The sequence below is a fragment of the Oncorhynchus nerka genome, linkage group LG11, assembly GCF_034236695.1.
Source record: "Oncorhynchus nerka isolate Pitt River linkage group LG11, Oner_Uvic_2.0, whole genome shotgun sequence".
NCBI lineage: Eukaryota > Metazoa > Chordata > Actinopteri > Salmoniformes > Salmonidae > Oncorhynchus > Oncorhynchus nerka.
In genome coordinates, this window is record NC_088406.1 from 58,877,920 (window position 1) to 58,897,905 (window position 19,986).

At 43.2% G+C, this 19,986-nt stretch overlaps 1 protein-coding gene across 1 annotated transcript in view; it reads left to right on the forward strand.

Annotated features, from left to right (window-relative positions):
* Nucleotides 1–4,157: 4,157 nt before the first annotated feature.
* The window catches only part of fhdc1 (FH2 domain containing 1), a 32,998-nt gene continuing 17,169 nt past the window's right edge, over nucleotides 4,158–19,986 (forward strand). The window contains exons 1-5 of the mRNA XM_029673849.2: nucleotides 4,158–5,063; nucleotides 6,710–6,771; nucleotides 13,847–13,949; nucleotides 14,542–14,627; nucleotides 16,029–16,129. Of these exons, the coding sequence (XP_029529709.1) occupies nucleotides 4,533–5,063; nucleotides 6,710–6,771; nucleotides 13,847–13,949; nucleotides 14,542–14,627; nucleotides 16,029–16,129 (883 nt within the window). The 5' untranslated portion in view covers nucleotides 4,158–4,532. The remainder of the gene's footprint in view (nucleotides 5,064–6,709; nucleotides 6,772–13,846; nucleotides 13,950–14,541; nucleotides 14,628–16,028; nucleotides 16,130–19,986) is intronic.

Sequence of the window (19,986 nt, forward strand, 5' to 3'; positions counted from 1 at the left end):
TCCGTCGTAGTCTCATCCGGTATCTCACACGCCGGCCTCTACAGCGCCGTCCCCTCCTTCTTCGAATGTTCGTGATCTGGGCCTGATCAATATATCAATATATATTTCACTTCCGACTCGTTGAAGTAGAAGTCCTTGTCCAAATCGAGGTTAGTGATAGCTAACACAATTGGTCAGGAACCCGTAAAACTGCCTCCATTCCCTCTAGCCCTATTCCCTCCATCGTGTGCGCGTGCTCGTGCGTGTGCGCACACCATGCGACTCTGGAGCAGCTGACTTCATAGCAAATACATTATGACAACAACCAGATTAGAGATACCGATTATTGGAGGACCAAAAAAGCCGATACCGATTAATCGGCCGATTTAAGAATAAAAATAAATGTTATTGTAATAATGTCAATTACAACAATACTGAATTAACACTTATTTTAACTTCATATAATACATCAATAAAATCAATTTAGCCTCAAGTAGATAATGAAACATGTTCAATTTGGTTTAAATAATGCAAAAACAAAGTGTTGGAGAAGAACGTAAAAGTGTGATATGTGCTATGTAAGAAAGCTAACGTTTCAGTTCCTTGCTCAGAACATGAGAACATATGGTGGTTCCTTTTAACATGAGTCTTCAATATTCCCAGGTAAGAAGTTTTAGGTTGTAGTTATTATAGGACTATTTCCCTCTATACCATTTGTATTTCATTAACCTTTGACTATTGGATGTTCTTATAGACACTTTAGTATTGCGAGTGTAACAGTATAGCGTCCCGTCCCTCTCCTCGCTCCTCCGTGGGCTCGAACCAGCAACACAACGACAACAGCCACCACATCGAAGCAGCGTTACCCATGCAGAGCAAGGGAAACAACCACCCCAAGGCTCAGAGCGAGTGACGTTTGAAACGCTATTAGTGCGCGCTAACTAGCCAGCCATTTCACTTCGGTTACACCAGCCTCATCTCGGGAGTTGATAGGTTTGAAGTCATAAACAGCGCAATGCTTGACGCACAACAAAGAGCTGCTGGCAAACCGCACAAAAGTGCTGTTTGAATGAATGTTTACGCGCCTGCTTCTGCCTACCACCGCTCAGTCAGATACTTAGATACTTGTATGCTTGTATGCTCAGTCAGATTATATGCAACACAGGACACGCTAGATAATATCTAGTAATATCATTGACCATGTGTAGTTAACTAGTGATTATGATCGATTGTTTTTTATAAGATACGTTTAATGCTAGCTAGCAACTTACCTTGGCTTACTGCATTTGCGTAACAGGCAGTCCCCTTGTAGGGTGCAACGAGAGAGAGGTAGGTCGTTATTGCGTTGGACTAGTTAACTGTAAGGTTGCAAGATTGGATCCCCCGAGCTGACAAGGTGAAAATCTTTCTTTCTGCCTGTGAACGAGGCAGTTAACCCACCGTTCCTAGGCCGTCATTGAAAATAAGAATGTGTTTTTAACTGACTTGCCTAGTTAAATAAATATTAAATAAAGGTGTTAAAAAAACAAACATTTATTCGGCAAATCGGTGCCCAAAAACACTGATTTCCGATTGTTATGAAAACTTGAAATCGGCCCTAATTAATCGGCCATTCCGATTAATCGGTCAACCTCTAAACCAGATAGGCGAATGAGCCAGAGAAGGCGGCTATAGCAGCTTTAACCCCCTCCCTCCCACTGCTTGTTTTCCCAATAGCATCTCCTAGCATAGCCTAGCCTACCTAATCACCACATATCTAGCAGCATCCTTTTAGAAGATGATTCACCATGGGGTCAAGTGCTCCTCACAGGTCCCATGAATAAGGCATGAGCGACGGGCGAGGACAGGACAGCTGAAGTTGCACTACGAGCAGGCAACACGAGGCCGGCCGTGACGTCAGCCGTATGAATTAGTAAAAGATCCCTGGGATCCGGTGGACAGGGCGCTAACTGATGTAGTGCCGTTGCCATGACACGGAAAGATCCAGAAAACAGCAGGCCTTTGGTTAAAATAGACTTTAGAATTAGAATAAAATAGAATTGTTAGCATAAAAGTCTTAAATCCCTGACCCAGGGTCAGTTTGATTTTGTTTTGGCTCAAATGGTTAATGATAGGGTTGGAGTAGGAAAGGCTGATTTTAAGTCAGTGCTTAGGGGCATACTGGAGCACTGATGTTTCCTGACTGATGTTTCCACTGTACCATTATTATGCCTCATATCCAGTTCCTTGTTTTGTCAGGTCAGCTATCCCTTTCCTTGTTTGGAAATGAATGGCTATCACATGACCAAGGCCATGTCAGCTTAGGTTGTGAGTGATGTGTTGTTCTGAAAGAGAGTTAGTCACCATCACAGAACTATGGGGGTTGATTTGAAAAGGGAGGAAGACCCTATTTGCCTTGCTTATGGTCGTGGTCTTTTATCAAACAGACAAAGGGATTAGGATGAGAGAAATGTGATCGAGTCTTCTGTCTTCCTATCCGTTTTCCGGAGGCTACTCCTTTCATTCTTATTATTTGACAAAAACTGAAAGTACTGTACAACAGAAGGTATTGTTAAAGCAGAACTTAAAGAGATGGCTCACTCAAATTACACAATTATATATTGGTTTCCTTACCCTGTAAGCAGAAAAGATAGCAATCCATGCTTTGGTTTACTTTACCTTGCCACTTTCTCCAAACTTAAAAAAAAATCTCCCCGATATTAACATGCTTTGCATTGTATGCATGTACAAATCATCCTGAATTGATATTGACTGTGTAGCTCAATAAAGTAACTTTAAGATGATTTTGGCATGTAACACAAAACAACATTTAAGCAATCAGGCTTTGCATGAAAAATCAATCACATTTATTTATAAAGCCCTTTTCACATCAGCTGATGTCACAAAGTGCTGTACAGAAACCCAGCCTAAAACCCCAAACAGCAAGCAATGCAGGTGTAGAAGCAAGGTGGCTAGGAAAAACTCCCTATGAAGGCCAGAACCTAGGAAGAAACCTAGAGAGGAACCAGGCTCTGAGGGGTGGCCAGTCCTCTTCTGGCTGTGCCGGGTGGAGATTATAACAGAACATGGCCAAGATGTTCAAATGTTCATAGATGACCAGCAGGGTCAAATAATAATAATCACAGTGCTTGTCGTGGGTGCAACAGGTCAGCACCTCGGCAGTAATTGTCAGTTGGCTCTTTGATCATTGTGCCCGGACTGGTTCAAATGCTTCCTTACAAGAATAATTGATCATATTCAGGTGAAACTAAGGTCCTTTATTTATTTAAATAGGCAAGTCAATTAAGAACAAATTCTTACTTACAATGACGGCCTACCCCAGCAATGCTGGGCCAATTGTGCACCGACCTATAATACTCCTAATCATGGCCGTATGTGATGCAGCCTGGATTCAAACCAGAGACTGGAGTAACACCTCTTGCACTGAGACACAGTGCATCAGACCACTTGTTTAAGGTGGTTCGTTTTGGTTTGAGGTACTTTTCTCTCAAAGTTGACCTTTATGTTTTGTGCCGCTCCTGTGGCAACAGCTGTCTTTGTGATATCAGGTGCTTTGCATATTGAAATGTGGGTTGTTGTGCGAACGTCGATGGAGTATTACTCCCTTTATGCAAAGGTCTAAGATGATGTCACTCATGTAGTAGATTGGTCAGTCCACTCCCAGTCATAAAGGGAGGTCAGTAGAACAACCTATCATCCAATCTATGATATTTAACTCCTACATGAGAAAACTTCCATAGAGAAGTGGACTGGGAACTTCAGTACAAATGAAAATGAATACAATTCAATGGTTTAATACTCTAAAACTATATTCAAATCCACAAAGGGAAAGTGTAAAGAAATGGCATGTTCGCTAACCTGTGGAAAACTAAATACGCCCCTGGCAAATCCATGTTGTGCTTTGGATACCTTCCAGTAACCCTGGGCGTAAGTATGTGTAGACTAGTGTCACCGGACATTTTACACCCAGCAGGTTGACTTCAAGGACTTCAAAAGAGTAATGGAGTCTGTCATATCCCTATTGTGGTTTCCCCTCGACCGGGGTGGTTCCCCCTTCTCTCTTTTGATGTGTCGCACCCCTCAATTTCCCCTAATTTAGATTATCCTGGGGACAACATGCATGACTGCCCCCAAATAATCCTCTCTTGTGTTGTTTTTGTACATCCCTATAGGTCCATGGTGGTTCCCCCAACGACGACCTCCACAGAACGCTCCAGAACCCTAACAAGGCCCAGTTTGAAGTGATGGTATACCGGCAGCAAGATGGAGACAGACGGAATCAGAGAGCATGTTAACCTCGCCGTGACTAGACAGAACGTCTATTGTGCTCTAGCTATTTTGACATTTAACCCTTGACCCGTGATTTTATTAGTTTTTAAAACCACAGAGTTTATGATTTCTTCGACATACCTGAATAACTTGAGTTTAAGTTGCGTGAAAGGTTGTTAGTTGATTGGACTACTTCAAACTCTCGAGAGTGAAATTGAGGGCAGAGAGAATCTGACGCAGTGGCCTCTCAGAATTAGGCCCCACCCCAATGGTGCGCTAGTGTGATGCATGTTATGAGCAGCCCGTCGCTGGCTAATGAGACAGAGAGCTGCAGCAGTGAGTGCAGCAGCGCCGCCACCACCACCAGCACCACCTCCGACCTCTCCCCAATGTCAGGCCACACCCCCCCACCTTCTAATCTCCCCTCTCCCTTCCCCAACGAACCCCCCCTGCACCCTACCACACTACCCCACCACTACGCCCCACCGTCACCACCACCCCTGCCCCCAAATGCCCCTCCTCCCCCGCCCCCTCCCCCACCATCAACCTCCCTCTCCAGCCATGGTGTGCGGAAGAAGCGGAGGGTGCGGAGCTTTTTCTGGAAGCCCATCCCGGAGGAGAAGGTGCGGGGCCAGCCCAACATCTGGACCATGGCGGTGCGCTGCCAGCAGCAGTACCAGATCGACGTGCACTCCGTGGAGGAGCTGTTCGGCCAGCAGGAGGAGGCGCAGGGCCGGGAGGGTGTGCCCACCACTGGTGGATGCTCCTCAGCCCGCATCACCCGGTCCCGGTCCTTTAAGGAGAACAAGGACGAGGTGAGTATGACTGGGTAGATTGTGAATGGTGGATGGGGATACGCCCTGACCTGTGTATGTTTTACTGGTGGAATTACAGGACATAAGAGTGCTGGTAGGTCCACTTCACTAGAAAAAGACATTAGCAGTATAATGTGCTTAACAATGAGTTTTGGGTTTGCGCTAACATGACTAAGATTGACTGGTTGGTATGGCAGTTTGCTCTGTAGTAAAAACAATATAACAAAACATAAATTGACAGCAACAAGAGCAGTATAGACAGACAGTATACTGTACCTGAACTCACTGTACTTATCACAGAACACAAGCGTACACAACTACTTAACAGCACAGCACAGCACAATCAGCTTTGTCTCGAGGGATGGAAATAATACTAACGGATACAAAAGCCAATAGTACACCCACAAACCTGCCATTATCCATAGCACTGAGCCACTGGTCAGTCATGTCAACCAATGCAGTGGTAGTGGAATGGTTTTTGTGATAATCATGCTGATTGGCTGTATAATCAGATCATTATTTTCCATGTACTCCTGTATTTGTCTACTCACAATTAACCCCCAATATCTTACTGAGTGAAGGGAGTAGACTAATTGGTTGACTATTGGCAGGGGTAATGGGTTCTTTGCTGTCTTTCGGGATAGGACACAGTTTTAGCATGCTTCCATACATTTGCCAACGTCCCCTTTTCCAGTGACCATTTCAATGTGTATTTCAGTGGAGCTGCTGTGATAGAAGAAAACTGAGGATGGATCAACAACATTGTAGTTACTTTACAATACTAAATCAAATCAAATCAAGCTATATTTATACAACACATTTCAGACGTGGAATGTGCTTTACAGGAAGAAAAAAAACGCGAAGAAAAAACGATGAAAATAAAATAGGAAATATTTACTGCACATATGATACAAAACAAAAGAACAACTAAAAAGCACCCTAAGGAAAAGCAAAGCTAAAAATATGTGTTTTAAGATCTTTGTTTTAAATATGTCTACAGTTTCAGCCGCCCTCAGTTTCTATGGCAGGCTATTCCAGTGGCTGGGGGCATAATGACTAAAGGCTGCCTCTCCATGCTTCTTGGTCCTAGGCTTTGGGATAGTTAAAAGTTCAGTGCCAGAGGACCTGAGGAACCTACTGGGTACATAACTTAAAAGCATGTCTGACATGTATTGAGGGGGCACAATCGTGGATTGATTTAAAAACGAACCCAATTGACAGAGCGAAGAAGGAAACCTCTACATCATACAAAATATTCTAAAACATGCATAAAAAACTTTTTGTCCTGAATAAAAAGTGTTATGTTTGGAGTACTGCTCTTCATTATTTTCAAGCATAGTGGTGGTTGCATCATGTAATGGGTATGTTTGTAATCCTTCAAAAACAGAAAACACTAACAAGTGACATCAATAAGGGATCATAACTTTCACCTGGATTCACCTGGTCATGGAAAGAGAATGTGTTCTTAATGTTTTGTATAGTCATTGTAGATTGCCATAGATTACCTGTTATTTCCCAAAATGATTGAAGATCCCGGTAATTTTGGTAAATTACCGGTAGCTTTGCAACCCGAATCTAGCATCACCATCATTCCCACATATATCCTCCTGTACTGAATCATGTTCCTCTCTTTCTACTGTTCTCAGATCAGCATTCTGGACTCCAAGCGTGGCATGAACGTGGGCATTTTCCTCAAGCAATTCAAGAAGTAAGTCTTCCTCCGGTTCTGTTAGATTAGTTTACATAAAGCGTGCATGAAATTCCACCGATCGGCCTGAGAGAGAGAAACGAGACGCCTTGTGCGAAACACAACGCCGTTGTGTAACTGGTGGCGTCCTTAGTCCGGCACGCTAGGTTGACCACTTGGGGATAAGGTCACGTGTGTGTGCATGGATGTCTGTAATTCTGTATTTACATTTTAGTCATTTAGCAGACGTTCTTATCCAGAGCGACTTACCTGAGTAATTAGGGTTATGTGCCTTGCTCAAGGCACATCTTTCACCTAGTCGGCTTAGGGATTGAAACCACCGACTTTATGATTACCAGCCCAACGCTCTAACTGCTAGGCTAACTGCTGCCGCTGCCCCTGTATAGTTGTCATTGGGTTTAGGGCAGTGGTTCTCATTCCTGGTCCTGAGGACACAAAGGGAAGCACATTTTTCTTTTTTTTCTTCGCACGACACACCTGATTTAAATCATCAAAGCTTGATGGTGATTTGATTTTGCTTGGGCAAAAAAACTAAATTTTCACCGCTTTGGGTCTCCAGGACCCGGTTTGAGAACCACTGGGTTAGGGTATTTCCATAGAAGGGCGAGGCCAATTATATTACAACTAGTTTGAACTATCTGTGCCTGTTGCGTTTGCTGTTCAAAGCGTGACCTATGAATAACCTTTATTTGTGTTTACCGAACTCGTGTCTTGTGTTTGTATGTGCATTGCGTGTTTGTCCAGGTGTTTGTGTGTGTGTGTTTTTGAGTATATCTCTGTGCAGGTGTGTGCGTGCATGTGCATGCATGCATGCTCCCACACGCTCCCACATGCGCCATTCGTCTGTTTCTCTGTACCTGTCTCCATAGCAGCCAGGTGCTTAGTGAACAGTCCAGCTCTCCTCCCACTGGTCGCTAGAGTAATCAGACACAGCTTTAGGCCTTATTTTATCTGGCTGACTTTTCCATCGTGAAACAACGTAGCTCAAATGCTAAATGGTCCCAACTCCCAAGGTGACCTACCATGCGCTCAGACTGAAGTGCTCTCTGATGCCTACTACTCTATATAGGAAGACACGTTATTGTCTACAACTTGCCATGACAGTATAGTGTTTAAATCAAAATGCTACTGAAATCCTTTGGGTAAATTCTAACTTGTTTGCCAATCTTTTTATGCTTGTCATTGTCTTATTTGGCAAGGCGACACTGCTGCACAGTTGGATGCAGAAACCGTGTCTGCAGGCTACAATTTCCCTAAATGCCAAGAAAAGCTAGATGATAAAGGTTTCCGATTCTGTATTAAACTTCGTCATCACCGGGCTGACCACAAAGGACATAACGGTATCGTAATGAAGTTTCTCGTCTAAGACTTTTGAAAACTCACATAAGGATCAGAGTCCCTTGTCTGAAAGCCCCCAAGCTCCATGCTTTCTGTCCTATTTGAGTGTCTTAGATCTAATTTATATCTCACGTGTACACAACGAAAATACAGAATTAGCTACACAAATAGGAGGTCCTGCGTTCTTGCAAAGCAAAAATATGTAAACGTGTGCAGCAATGCCATTTTGTAACTTAACGCAATTACGCAGGATCGGCATTTTTCATATTTCATTGCGTTCTTGCGTTGCGTACATATGTAAATTATAAATAAAGCTTAGACTCATTTGAGATATTTTAAAATTTCTGTCTAGGGATATTGAAGTCCCTCACCCTAAAATCTCCATGTTTTATACAGCAGTAGTTTTAATGAAAAACCCCTGGAGTTGGTTTTTTAATCAAAGTATTTCTTTACCCAGCTTGACTGGGCACATACTGTATTATTCAGTGTGTGTGTGACTGCTGGCAGTGCTCTCTTCAGCTCACACACACAGTTAATAAGTATGGCATGGGGACATGGCCTGCAGAAGAAGTATAGTCTGCCCTTACCACATCACTGTCTGTGCGTGTGTCCTTCAAAGGCCACCGCAAAGTTGTTTTATGTTAAAAAATATATATAATTTCTTTGGACCATTTCCTACATTTACTGAGGAATATAGCAGTATTGACCCTGAAGATATCTACTCAGGAACCGGCACCACATACAATACACATTCACACAAAATACAGTCACAGAGAAGGTTTTAGTAATATCACAAAACGGACCCTCAGATTATCTGGGTTGATAATCCAGGAGAAAAGGTCCACATTGTTTCATTCATGTTTAATTGGTGGCGATAGCTTTGGCTAGCGATAAGTCCTATGTATTACATAAGCAGTCTGGAGTGGCTAATGCTAACTCACTGTGGTGTGGTAGACTGGGAGAGAGTTGTAGCTCGGGATTTGCATGCCAGCACAGAGCATGTGCTGTATACACTGAGCTTGTACAACTGATGTACAACACATTTGACACAATGGGTGTGATTCAACTGATATTTTTGTGATACTAATTGTTACAATACTTGTGTAATTATTTTTGTCCAGAAAAACTCTTCCTTGTATCACAATGGTTGTGCCCAGTTTTTTTCATCAATAAGTGCATCGATGACGCCGTCCCCACAGTGACCATACGTACTTACACTAACCAGAAGTCATGGATTACAGGCAACATCCGCACTGAGCTAAAGGTTAGAGCTGTCGCTTTCAAGGAGCGGCAATCTCACCCAGAAGCTTATAAAAAAATCCTATACCCTTCTGACGAACCATCAAACAGGCAAAGCATCAATACAGGTCTAAGATTGAATCGTACTACACCGGTTCCGATGCTCGTCGCATGTGGCACGCTTGCAAACTATTACAGACTACAAAGGGAAGCACAACCGCGAGCTGCCCAGTGACACAAGCCTACCAGATGAGCTAAATTACTTCTATGCTCACTTCGAGGCAAGTAACACTGAAGCATGCATGAGAGCATCAGCTGTTCTGGACGACTGTGTGATCACGCTCTCCGTAGCGATGTGAGTTAGACCTTCAAACAGGTCAATATTCACAAGGCCGCAGGGCCAGACGGATTACCAGGACGTGTACCTCGAGCATGCGCCGACCAACTGGCAAGTGTCTTCACTGACATTTTCAACCTGTCCCCAACTGAGTCTGTAATACTAACATGTTTCAAACAGACCACCATAGTCCCTGTCCCTAAGGTAACCTGCCTAAATGACTACCTTAGCCATGAAGTGCTTTGAAAGGCTGGTCATGGCTCACATCAACATCATTATCCCAAAAATCCTAGGCCCACTCCAATTTGCATACTGCCTCAACAGATCCACAGATGATGCAATCTCTATTGCACTCAACACTGCCCTTTCCCACCTTGACAAAAGGAACTCCTATGTGAGAATGCTATTCATTGACTACAGCTCAGCGTTCAACACCATAGTGCCCTCAAAGCTAATCACTAAGCTAAGGACCCTGGGACTAAACACCTCCCTCTGCAACTGGATCCTGGACTTCCAGACAGGCCGCCCCCAGGTGGTAAGGGTAGGTAACAACACATCCACCACGCTGATCCTCGATACAGGGGCCCATCAGGGGTGCATGCTCAGTACCCTCCTGTACTCCCTGTTCACTCATGACTGCATGGCCAGGCACGACTCCAACACCATCATCAAGTTTGCCGAACAGTAGTAGGCCTGATCACCAACAACGATGAGACAGCCTATAGGGAGGAGGTCAGAGACCTGGCCATGTGGTACCAGGACAACAACCTCTCCCTCAACGTGATCAAGACAAAGAAGATGATTGTGGACTATAGGAAAAGGAGGACTGAGCATGCCCACATTCTCATTGACAGGGCTGCAGTGGAGCAGGTTGAGAACTTCAAGTTCCTTGGTGTCCACATCACCAACAAACTATCATAGTCCAAACACACCAAGACAGTCGTGAAGAGGGCACGACAAAGCCTATTCCCTCTCAGGAGACTGAAAAGATTTGGAATAGGTCCTCAGATTCTCAAAAGGTTCTACAGCTGCACCATTGAGAGCATCCAGACTGGTTGCATCACTGCCTGGTATGGCAACTGCTCGGCCTCCTACCGCAATGCACAACAGAGGGTAGTGCATATGGCATAGTACATCACTGGGGCCAAGATTCCCGCCATCCAGGACCTCTATACCAGGCGGTGTCAGAGGAAGCCCCTAAACATTGTCAATGACCCCAGCCACCCTAGTCATAGACTTCTCTCTGCCACCGCACGGCAAGCGGTACCGGAGCTTCAAGTCTAGGTCCAAAAGGCTTATTAACAGCTTCTATCCCAAGCCATAAGACTCCTAAACAGTTAATCAAAGGGCTACCCAGACCCTTCTTTTATGCTGCTGATACTCTCTGTTTGTCATCTATGCATGGTCACTTTAACTCTACCTACATGTACATATTACCTCAATTACCTCGACTAACCGGTGCCCCCGCACATTGACTCTGTACCGGTACCATCTGTATATAGCCTCACTATTGTTAACTTACTGCTGCTGTTTAATGATTTTTTACTCTTATTTATTTATTTTTACATTGTTGGTTAAGGACTTGTATGTAAGAATTTCACTGTACCTGTTGTATTCGTCGCATGTGACAAATACAATTTGATATGATTTGATTTGAAATGCATTTTACATCAGTTCTACAACTTGAGTGTGTACAGGGCCAGAGGGCTGATCTCATAGGACGTTTTGCATGGCTCTCCCTGGTATTTTCATAGTATTTGACTCTTATCACAAGAGCACCTATCAACACTGCTTCGTCCACACTGGACTTGGTCACTTTCGTTTATGTAACACAGTCGCTAGTGCAGTACAGTATATTGTAACTCACAGACAAATTTGTTGCTAACAGTAACTCGAACTACTTACAGTATGTTATTTGTTATTCATGTCGATTGGAATCTTGAATGCAGAAAAGAGGCAGGTGGATAATGCTAACAAGGCTAATTAGACATTTGAAACATACAGTTGAAGTAAGAAGTTTACATACACCTAAGCCAAATACATTTAATAAACTCAGTTTTTCACAATTCCTGACATTTAATCCTAGTAAAAATTCCCTGTTTTAGGTCAGTTAGGATCACCACTTTATTTTAAAAATGTGAAATGTCAGAATAATAGTAGAGAGAATTATTTATTTCAGTTTTTATTTCTTTCATCTCAGTCCCAGTGGGTCAGAAGTTTACATACACTCAATTTGTATTTGGTAGCATTGCCTTTAAATTGTTTAACTTGGGTCAAATGTTTCGGGTAGCCTCCCACAAGCTTCCCACAAATAAGTTTTGGCCCATTCCTCCTGACAGAGCTGGTGTAACTGAGTCAGGTTTGTAGGCCTCCTTGCTCGCACACACTTTTTCAGTTCTGCCCACAAGTTTTCTATAGGGTTGAGGTCAGGGCTTTGTGATGGCCACTCCAATACCTTGACTTTGTTGTCCTTAAGCCATTTTCTTCGCCATGATGCCATCTATTTTGTGAAGTGCACCAGTCCCTCATGCAGAAAGCACCCCCACAACATGATGCTGCCACCCCCTTGCTTCACGGTTTGGATGGTGTTCTTTGGCTAGCAATCCTCCCCCTTTTTCCTCCAAACATAACAATGGTCATTATGGCCAAACAGTTCTATTTTTGTTTCATCAGACCAGAGGACGATCTTTGTCTCCATGTGCAGTTGCAAACCGTAGTCTAGCTTTTTTATTGCGGTTTTGGAGCAGTGGCTTCTTCCTTGCTGAGCGGCCTTTCAGGTTATGTCGATATAGGACGCATTTTACTGTGGATATAGATACTTTTGTACCTGTTTCCTCCAGTATCTTCACAATGTCCTTTGATGTTGTTCTGGGATTGATTTGCACTTTTCGCACCAAAGTACGTTCATCTCTAGGAGACAGAACGTGTCTCCTTCCTGAGCGGTATGACGGCTGCGTGGTCCCATGGTGTTTATACTTGCGTACTATTGTTTGTACAGATGAACGAGGTACCTCCAGGCGTTTGGAAATTGCTCCCAAGGATGAACCAGACTTGTAGTCTACAAAAAGAAAAAACTGAGGTCTTGGCTGATTTCTTTTGATTTTCCTATGATGTCAAGCAAAGAGGCACTGAGTTTGAAGGTAGGCCTTGAAATACATCCCCAGGTACACCTCCAATTGACTCATATTATGTCAATTAGTCTATCAGATGCTTCTAAAGCCATTACATAATTTTCTGGAATTTTGTGAGCTGTTTAAAGCCACAGTCAACTTAGTGTATGTAAACTTCTGACCCACTGGAATTGTGCTACAGTGAAATAAAAGTGAAATATGTGTCTGTAAACAATTGTTGGAAAAATTACTTGTGTCATGCACAAAGTAGATGTCCTATCCGACTTGCCAAAACTATATTTTATTAACAAGACATTTGTGGAGTGGTTGAAAAACGAGTTTCAATGACTCCAACCTAAGTGTATGTAAACTTCCAACTGTACATTCTCCCCCTTACAGTTGACCACCAATGAGAATATCATATGTTAAGTGATTCCTCCCGATTTGATATGACACAACCCAATTTCCAGAGAATGCACTCTTACTGAATTTGCAGCATGTTGTTGCAGTTGCACGGGCTCCCACCGCGTCTCCCAGAATCCCTTTCAATTCATGGATTCTCCAGTCCCATGGCTCATAAATCCACATCAGGCCTGGGCATTGGGCTCACATATCAAGGTGCCTGTGTGAGGATTGGCTGGATTTACTGCTCTGTGCAGGCATAGAGTGAGAGCCTGTGTTGTTGACCAATTAACTGAACTGACTGTCTCATTTCAGTACCATTTCAGCCAATGGATATAAGGCTTTATAACTTGTTTTGTATGAGCTTTTAAGATGTTCTATTATAAGGTGTATAATATGTTGTGTTTATTTAATGTACGGGTATAATGCTTATACCTTGTTATGAGCACGTAAGAGCCTCTTATAACAAGGCTTATAGTATGTTAAGTCTCTCTGCAGCAAATGATCAACCGACTCAAAATTGCTTTTATTCAGATGATAATAAGATATTATAATGGGGTCATACTGTACATGCTTATAACATTTTGCCATGCATTATAACCACATCATAATGCATTATAAGGGTTATCACTGTGTTCATCTTATCCAGGTCCAATCTGTCCATCGTGGAGGACATTCGCCAGGGAGACGGCAAGCTGTACAGAGCTGATCTCCTCAAAGACCTGCTCAAACTCCTGCCCGAGTCTGAAGAGGTGTGTGCGTGTGTGTGTGTGTGTGTGTGTGTGTGTATGTATGTGTGTGTGTGTGTGTGTGTGTGTGTGTGTGTGTGTGTGTGTGTGTGTGTGTGTGTGTGTGTGTGTGTGTGTGTGTGTGTGTGTGTGTGTGTGTGAGAGAGAGAGAGAGAGAGAAAGAACACAATGTACCAGCCAAGCAATGCACCACAGTTTTTGAACAGGATACTAGCACATCCCAGCTAGCATAGGTTTCCCCCATATCTATGATATAAATACCAGTAAATCATTCTGAAATGGATGGAGCACAATAATTAAATGATTTAATGACAGACATCGTCTACGTTACTGTGTACATAAACAATGTTTAAGGTACATTTGTGTTGTTGAGGTTGGGTTCTTATGGATTGCACATATTGCAGCACAATATAATATTAATGGCATTTAGCAGACGCTTTCATCAAAAGCGACTTAAAGTCAGTCATGTGTGCATACATTTTCATATGGCTGGCCCCAGTGGGAATCAAAACCATGATCTCAACTTTGCAAGTACAATGCTCTACCAACTGAGCCACATAGGAACGTGTTCATATGTTTATTGTCACATCCACAGGTAAAGAAACTGAGGGAGTTCAAAGGGGACTCCAGCAAACTGACCTTGGCAGACTCCTTCATGTACCTGTTGATCCAGGTGCCTCGGTAAGCTGTACTCATTTAGCCTAATGACGACCGGTCTAAATCGTTTTTTTTTCTTTGTGCAGAAGGATCATTATTTGCCTAATAATGAGGGCCTCAACAAAATAAATGGGCTGGTTTTCAGGCCTCGAGGAAAAACATGGGCCGGTGTGTTTGAAATGCCTGAGACGATTTCTGGAGCCAGTCTGTCCCTGTTACTGCATGAATCAATCAAATCTTGATTCACTTATCAGCCATTTTAAGCATATCTTTATGAGTCTACCTTGCTAGTGTTTTTCCAGTACCCACAACTGTTCATTCTGCAATTTAATTTGCTCCAAAGGAAAATGCATGGTTATATACTAAAGCATAAACTGTGCAGGTTTGAGAAATTTACCGAGTACTTATTTCAATTAAATAAACGGGTGTGTAGTATCTGATGCTGTACCTCAGGTCAATTCCACTGCCCTTCGAGGGCTATGCTACTACTGTTTTTCTCCCTGGTAGTTAATTGATCAAGGCCAAGTGTAAGTCATACTTTACTTTACTAACTTTATTGACCCCATGGGGAAATTTTGTTGCAGTGTCATGTACATGTTTTAAAGTGGTGTTTAAATATAAAACAAATTGACAATAAAACTTCCATAACAGTTACATACAAATAAGAAGAGACTAGCCTGCTGGCCTTACTGGGTCGATAGGAACATTAGCCCAAGCTATTTAGGAGTGATATCACAGCTAGTGCAAATTATTGTCTAGTTCTGTTTTTCATCAAGGGGGGTGCCGTATACCTGCACCCAGAGGGGAGTAGTTCAAAGTCCGAGTACAGGGGGTGGCTTAGGTCTAAAATGATTTTGTGAGCCTTGCGGAGGGCCCTGATGTTAAAGATCTCATCCAGGCCTGTCTGTTTGACTCCAAGTACCTTGCGTGCGCTGTGGTGATAATCCTTCTCAGCATATTTCTCTCGCTAACAGTGGCATTGCCCAACCAACAAACAATACAAAAAGTTAAAATACTCTTAACGAAGGATTTGTAAAACAGAGTCAGTATAGAACAGTCAACATTAAAATTGAGAAAGTATACACCCATATATTTGTATTTGTCTACAATCTCTATGTTCTGACCTCTGATAAATGTTGCAGAGGTAAATGTTGTACGCTTCCTGAGGTCTAAGCAAATCTCTTTGGTCTTGTTAATATTTAGGACCAGGTGTGATTCGTCACACAAAGTCATTTAGGACCGGGCCATGGGTTTCCTCGTCATCATGCAACAGGCTGATCAAGGCAGTACCTGATTAGGAGAGAATGAAAACCAGCAGTGCTTTGGCCCCTGAAACTGAGGGCCTGGAGTTGTATAGTAAATTGTACTATTCTGTTCCCTGTGCCAGTGAATCTGACACCCCCTGTTCTCTGTCGCCCCTGCCAGGTTTGAGTTGCGCATCGAGGCCATGGTCCTGCGTGACGAGTTCTTTCCATCCTGCGCTGTGATGAGCCGTGAGATCGATGTAATCCGCGTGGCCACCAAAGGTAATGATGTTGAGACAAAACTGCCCCGCTAGCGGCCACCGCCACCCGCTGGTGCTGCCACACACCATCGACTGGAGACCCAGATATCTGAGTCGCAGCACTGAGGTGTAACAAGGACCCAGTGTGTGCGCGGGTGCGTGCGTGTCATCTGAGCTGGCGCTGTATTCGGGCCAATATATATAGTAGATGCAGGTAAGGGTTGGAACCGGTTCAGAGAACAGAACAGAAAACAGGAAAATAACAGAATCATTTGACGAATAGAACCCGAACCGAAAACAAAAGTGATCTATATTGTTCCGGAACAAAACCATTATTTTAAAAGCATGGGAACCGGTTAATAACGGTATTTTACGTTCTGGGCATTTTCTTCCTGTCCGACAAAAATCATAACAAAGCGCCTATGCAAAGCCCTCATTCTGTCACTCAGAAACTTATTCCAGCGTCTGCCTGCCAGCTGGAAATCTTTGCCAGTGTGTGTGTGTATGTTGGCTACCTGCCCCTCCCCTCTGAAGAATAGGTTACTGTAGCCTACTGACAACATTACAAGCATAATTCATAAATTAGGGAGAGATGTTTAATTAGAGAAGAATGGATTTACTTTTTCAATGCTAGTTAAGGATACTATATTGTTCATGTTTTACGTTGGATTGATTAGCTACAAAAAGGCAATACATGTTTTTAATTCTAGCTAAAGATATTCAAAGTTCCTCCGTAGAAGCCGCTCCTCCGTAGGTATAATTCTGTTGGCCTAATTCTGATAATGCATATCATAACAAGATGCTTAGTGCTTCAAAGCATGCTTCTGCCACCCGCTCTCACTCTCCTCACCCTCAACATGTCAGTTGCATCTTGTGCCCTACACTGTGACTGGCAGCACAGTGTGTGTGTGTTTGTCTTTCATTATGATTACTATGCTGTTACGGCAAAATACAATTGGCTCTTAACTACTTTCCTTTACTTATTCAATTGCTTACCTGCTCCACATCAAGTCGCTCTATTTTGCACTGATTGGTGAAGTAAATGAATGTTGAGCTAAATGTATATATATTTTAGAGGTTTAAAAAGGAACAGAGAGGAACGATACAAACCCGTACTTTTTTTGGGTTCGAACCGTTTCAAAACTTTATTTTCCTGTTTAGAAAAGTGGAACGGAACCAAAAAATGTATATTTCTGTTCAGAACTAAATGATTGAAAAATAATTTTGTTTCCAACCCCTGGATGCAGGGTTCATGCAGAGGAGGTTTTCAGATTAATGACAGAAATTGAGGTTCATGCAATGAAGAGACATTTAAATACAGAGATAGAAAGATACTGAGATACATACCGTATTTACAGATAAATAGAGACGTGGATGGGTGCACCTAGAGATTTTTTCGGGAGTAGGGACAGTAAGACCTCATTTGGTTCACCATTTGTTTAATGGTTAATAATTGCAAAGGACAAAACAGGCCTTGATGACAAACAGTTGACACCAGCGGATGTGAGGCCTTTTAGGGCATAGCGCAGGGTTTTTGAATGATTCGTAAAACGTCCTTACATGGAGTTTCACCTCTTAGCGAATTTGGGGCTTTACAAAGCGTCCAATAATTGGTGGGACATACAGTGGGGAGAACAAGTATTTGAAACACTGCTTATTTTGCAGGTTTTCATACTTACAAAGCATGTAGAGGTCTGTAAGTATTATCATAGGTACACTTCCACTGTGAGAGACGGAATCACATTGTATGATTTTTAAGTAACTAATTTGCATTTCATTGCATGACATAAGTATTTGATACATCAGAAAAGCAGAACTTAATATTTGGTACAGAAACCTTTGTTTGCAATTACTGTAGTTCTTGACCAGGTTTGCACACACTGCAGCAGGGATTTTGGCCCACTTCTCCATACAGACCTTCTTCAGATCCTTCAGGTTTCGGGGCTGTCGCTGGACAATATGGACTTTCAGCTCCCTCCAAAGATTTTCTATTGGGTGCAGGTCTGGAGACTGGCTAGGCCACTCCAGGACCTTGAGATGCTTCTTACGGAGCCACTCCTTAGTTGCCCTGGCTGTGTGTTTCGGGTCGTTGTCATGCTGAAAGACCAGGCCACGACCCATCTTCAATGCTCTTACTGAGGCAAGGAGGTTGTTGGCCAAGATCTCGCGATACATGGCCCCGTCCATCCTCCCCTCAATACGGTGCAGTCATCCTGTCCCCTTTGCAGAAAAGCATCCCCAAAGAATGATGTTTCTACCTCAATGCTTCACAGTTGGGATGGTGTTCTTGGGGTTGTACTCATCCTTCTTCTTCCTCCAAACACGGCGAGTGGTTTAGACCAAAAAGCTCTATTTTTGTCTCAGCAGACCACATGACCTTCTCCGATTCCTCCTCTGGATCATCCAGATGGTCATTGGCAAACTTCAGACGGGCCCTGGACATGCGCTGGCTTGAGCAGGGGGACCTTGCGTGTGCTGCAGGATTTTAATCCATGACGGCGTAGTGTGTTACTAATGGTTTTCTTTGAGACTGTGGTCCCAGCTCTCTTCAGGTCATTGACCAGGTCCTGCCGTGTAGTTCTGGGCTGATCCCTCACCTTCCTCATGATCATTGATGCCCCACGAGGTGAGATCTTGCATGGAGCCCCAGACCGAGGGTGATTGACTGTCATCTTGAACTTCTTCCATTTTCTAATAATTGCGCCAACAGTTGTTGCCTTCTCACCAAGCTGCTTGCCTATTGTCCTGTAGGCCATCCCAGCCTTGTGCAGGTCTACAATCTTATCCCTGATGTCCTTACACAGCTCTCTGGTCTTGGACATTGTGGAGAGGTTGGAGTCTATTTGATTGAGTGTGTGGACAGGTGTCTTTTATACAGGTAACGAGTTCAAACAGGTGCAGTTAATACAGGTATTGAGTGGAGAACAGGAGGGATCCTTAAAGAAAAAGAAAGGTCTGTGAGAGCCGGAATTCTTACTGGTTGGCAGGTGATCAAATACTTATGTCATGCAATAAAATGCAAATGAATTACTTAAAAATCATACAATGTGATTTTCTGGATTTTTGTTTCAGATTCCGTCTCTCACAGTTGAAGTGTACCTATGATAAAAAATTACAGACCTCTACATGCTTTGGAAGTAGGAAAACCTGCAAAATCGGCAGTGTATCAAATACTTGTTCTCCCCACTGTATTTGACACACCAACCCCCCCTGCTCTAAGCTGAATGCGGCTCAATGTAATTTTAGCTGAGTCACAGCTTCTCACCCCTCAGCCACACTTTATTGGCTTCCCTCTCAGGAAGCCCATGCACCGCAACCTCTTTGTGGCAGTGCTGAATTGAGATGTCAGTTTGGCAGGGCACTTGGCCAAAATTAAGAATAGTTTCATCAACATTAGGCCTCTGGGCGGTGTTATGTTACATAAAAAAGGTTATAGCTGCAAGGTTTTTTGGCGTGCTTTATTAGGAAGGTGTAGATGGATGGAAGACAGTGAGACACAGAAGGCATTGAACCCTGACCTCCAGTACAGGGCCTTATGTGGCATGTGCCAGGAGTGTTATCCACAGCTCTGCACGCTGCTGCAACATTGGATAAGTTGGTTTGAGCCGTCGTTATTTTGTGTGTGTTTTTTGTGTTTACTCCATCTCATCATGAATTGCATTTGATCTAGGATATGCATGTACATATATGATGCATTTTGTTACGCTGTTGTCCATTTTCTATTTAAACAAAGTGCAAGTCACAGACAAGCTACTTCCTGATTGTGATTACTAGTGAAACCAGACTCTTGGTGGGGGCTGACATTACTCCTAATGAGTAGCTAGCTGTATTGTACAGTATTTGAAATATCAATAGGCCTACAGTCATGCTAAAACTATG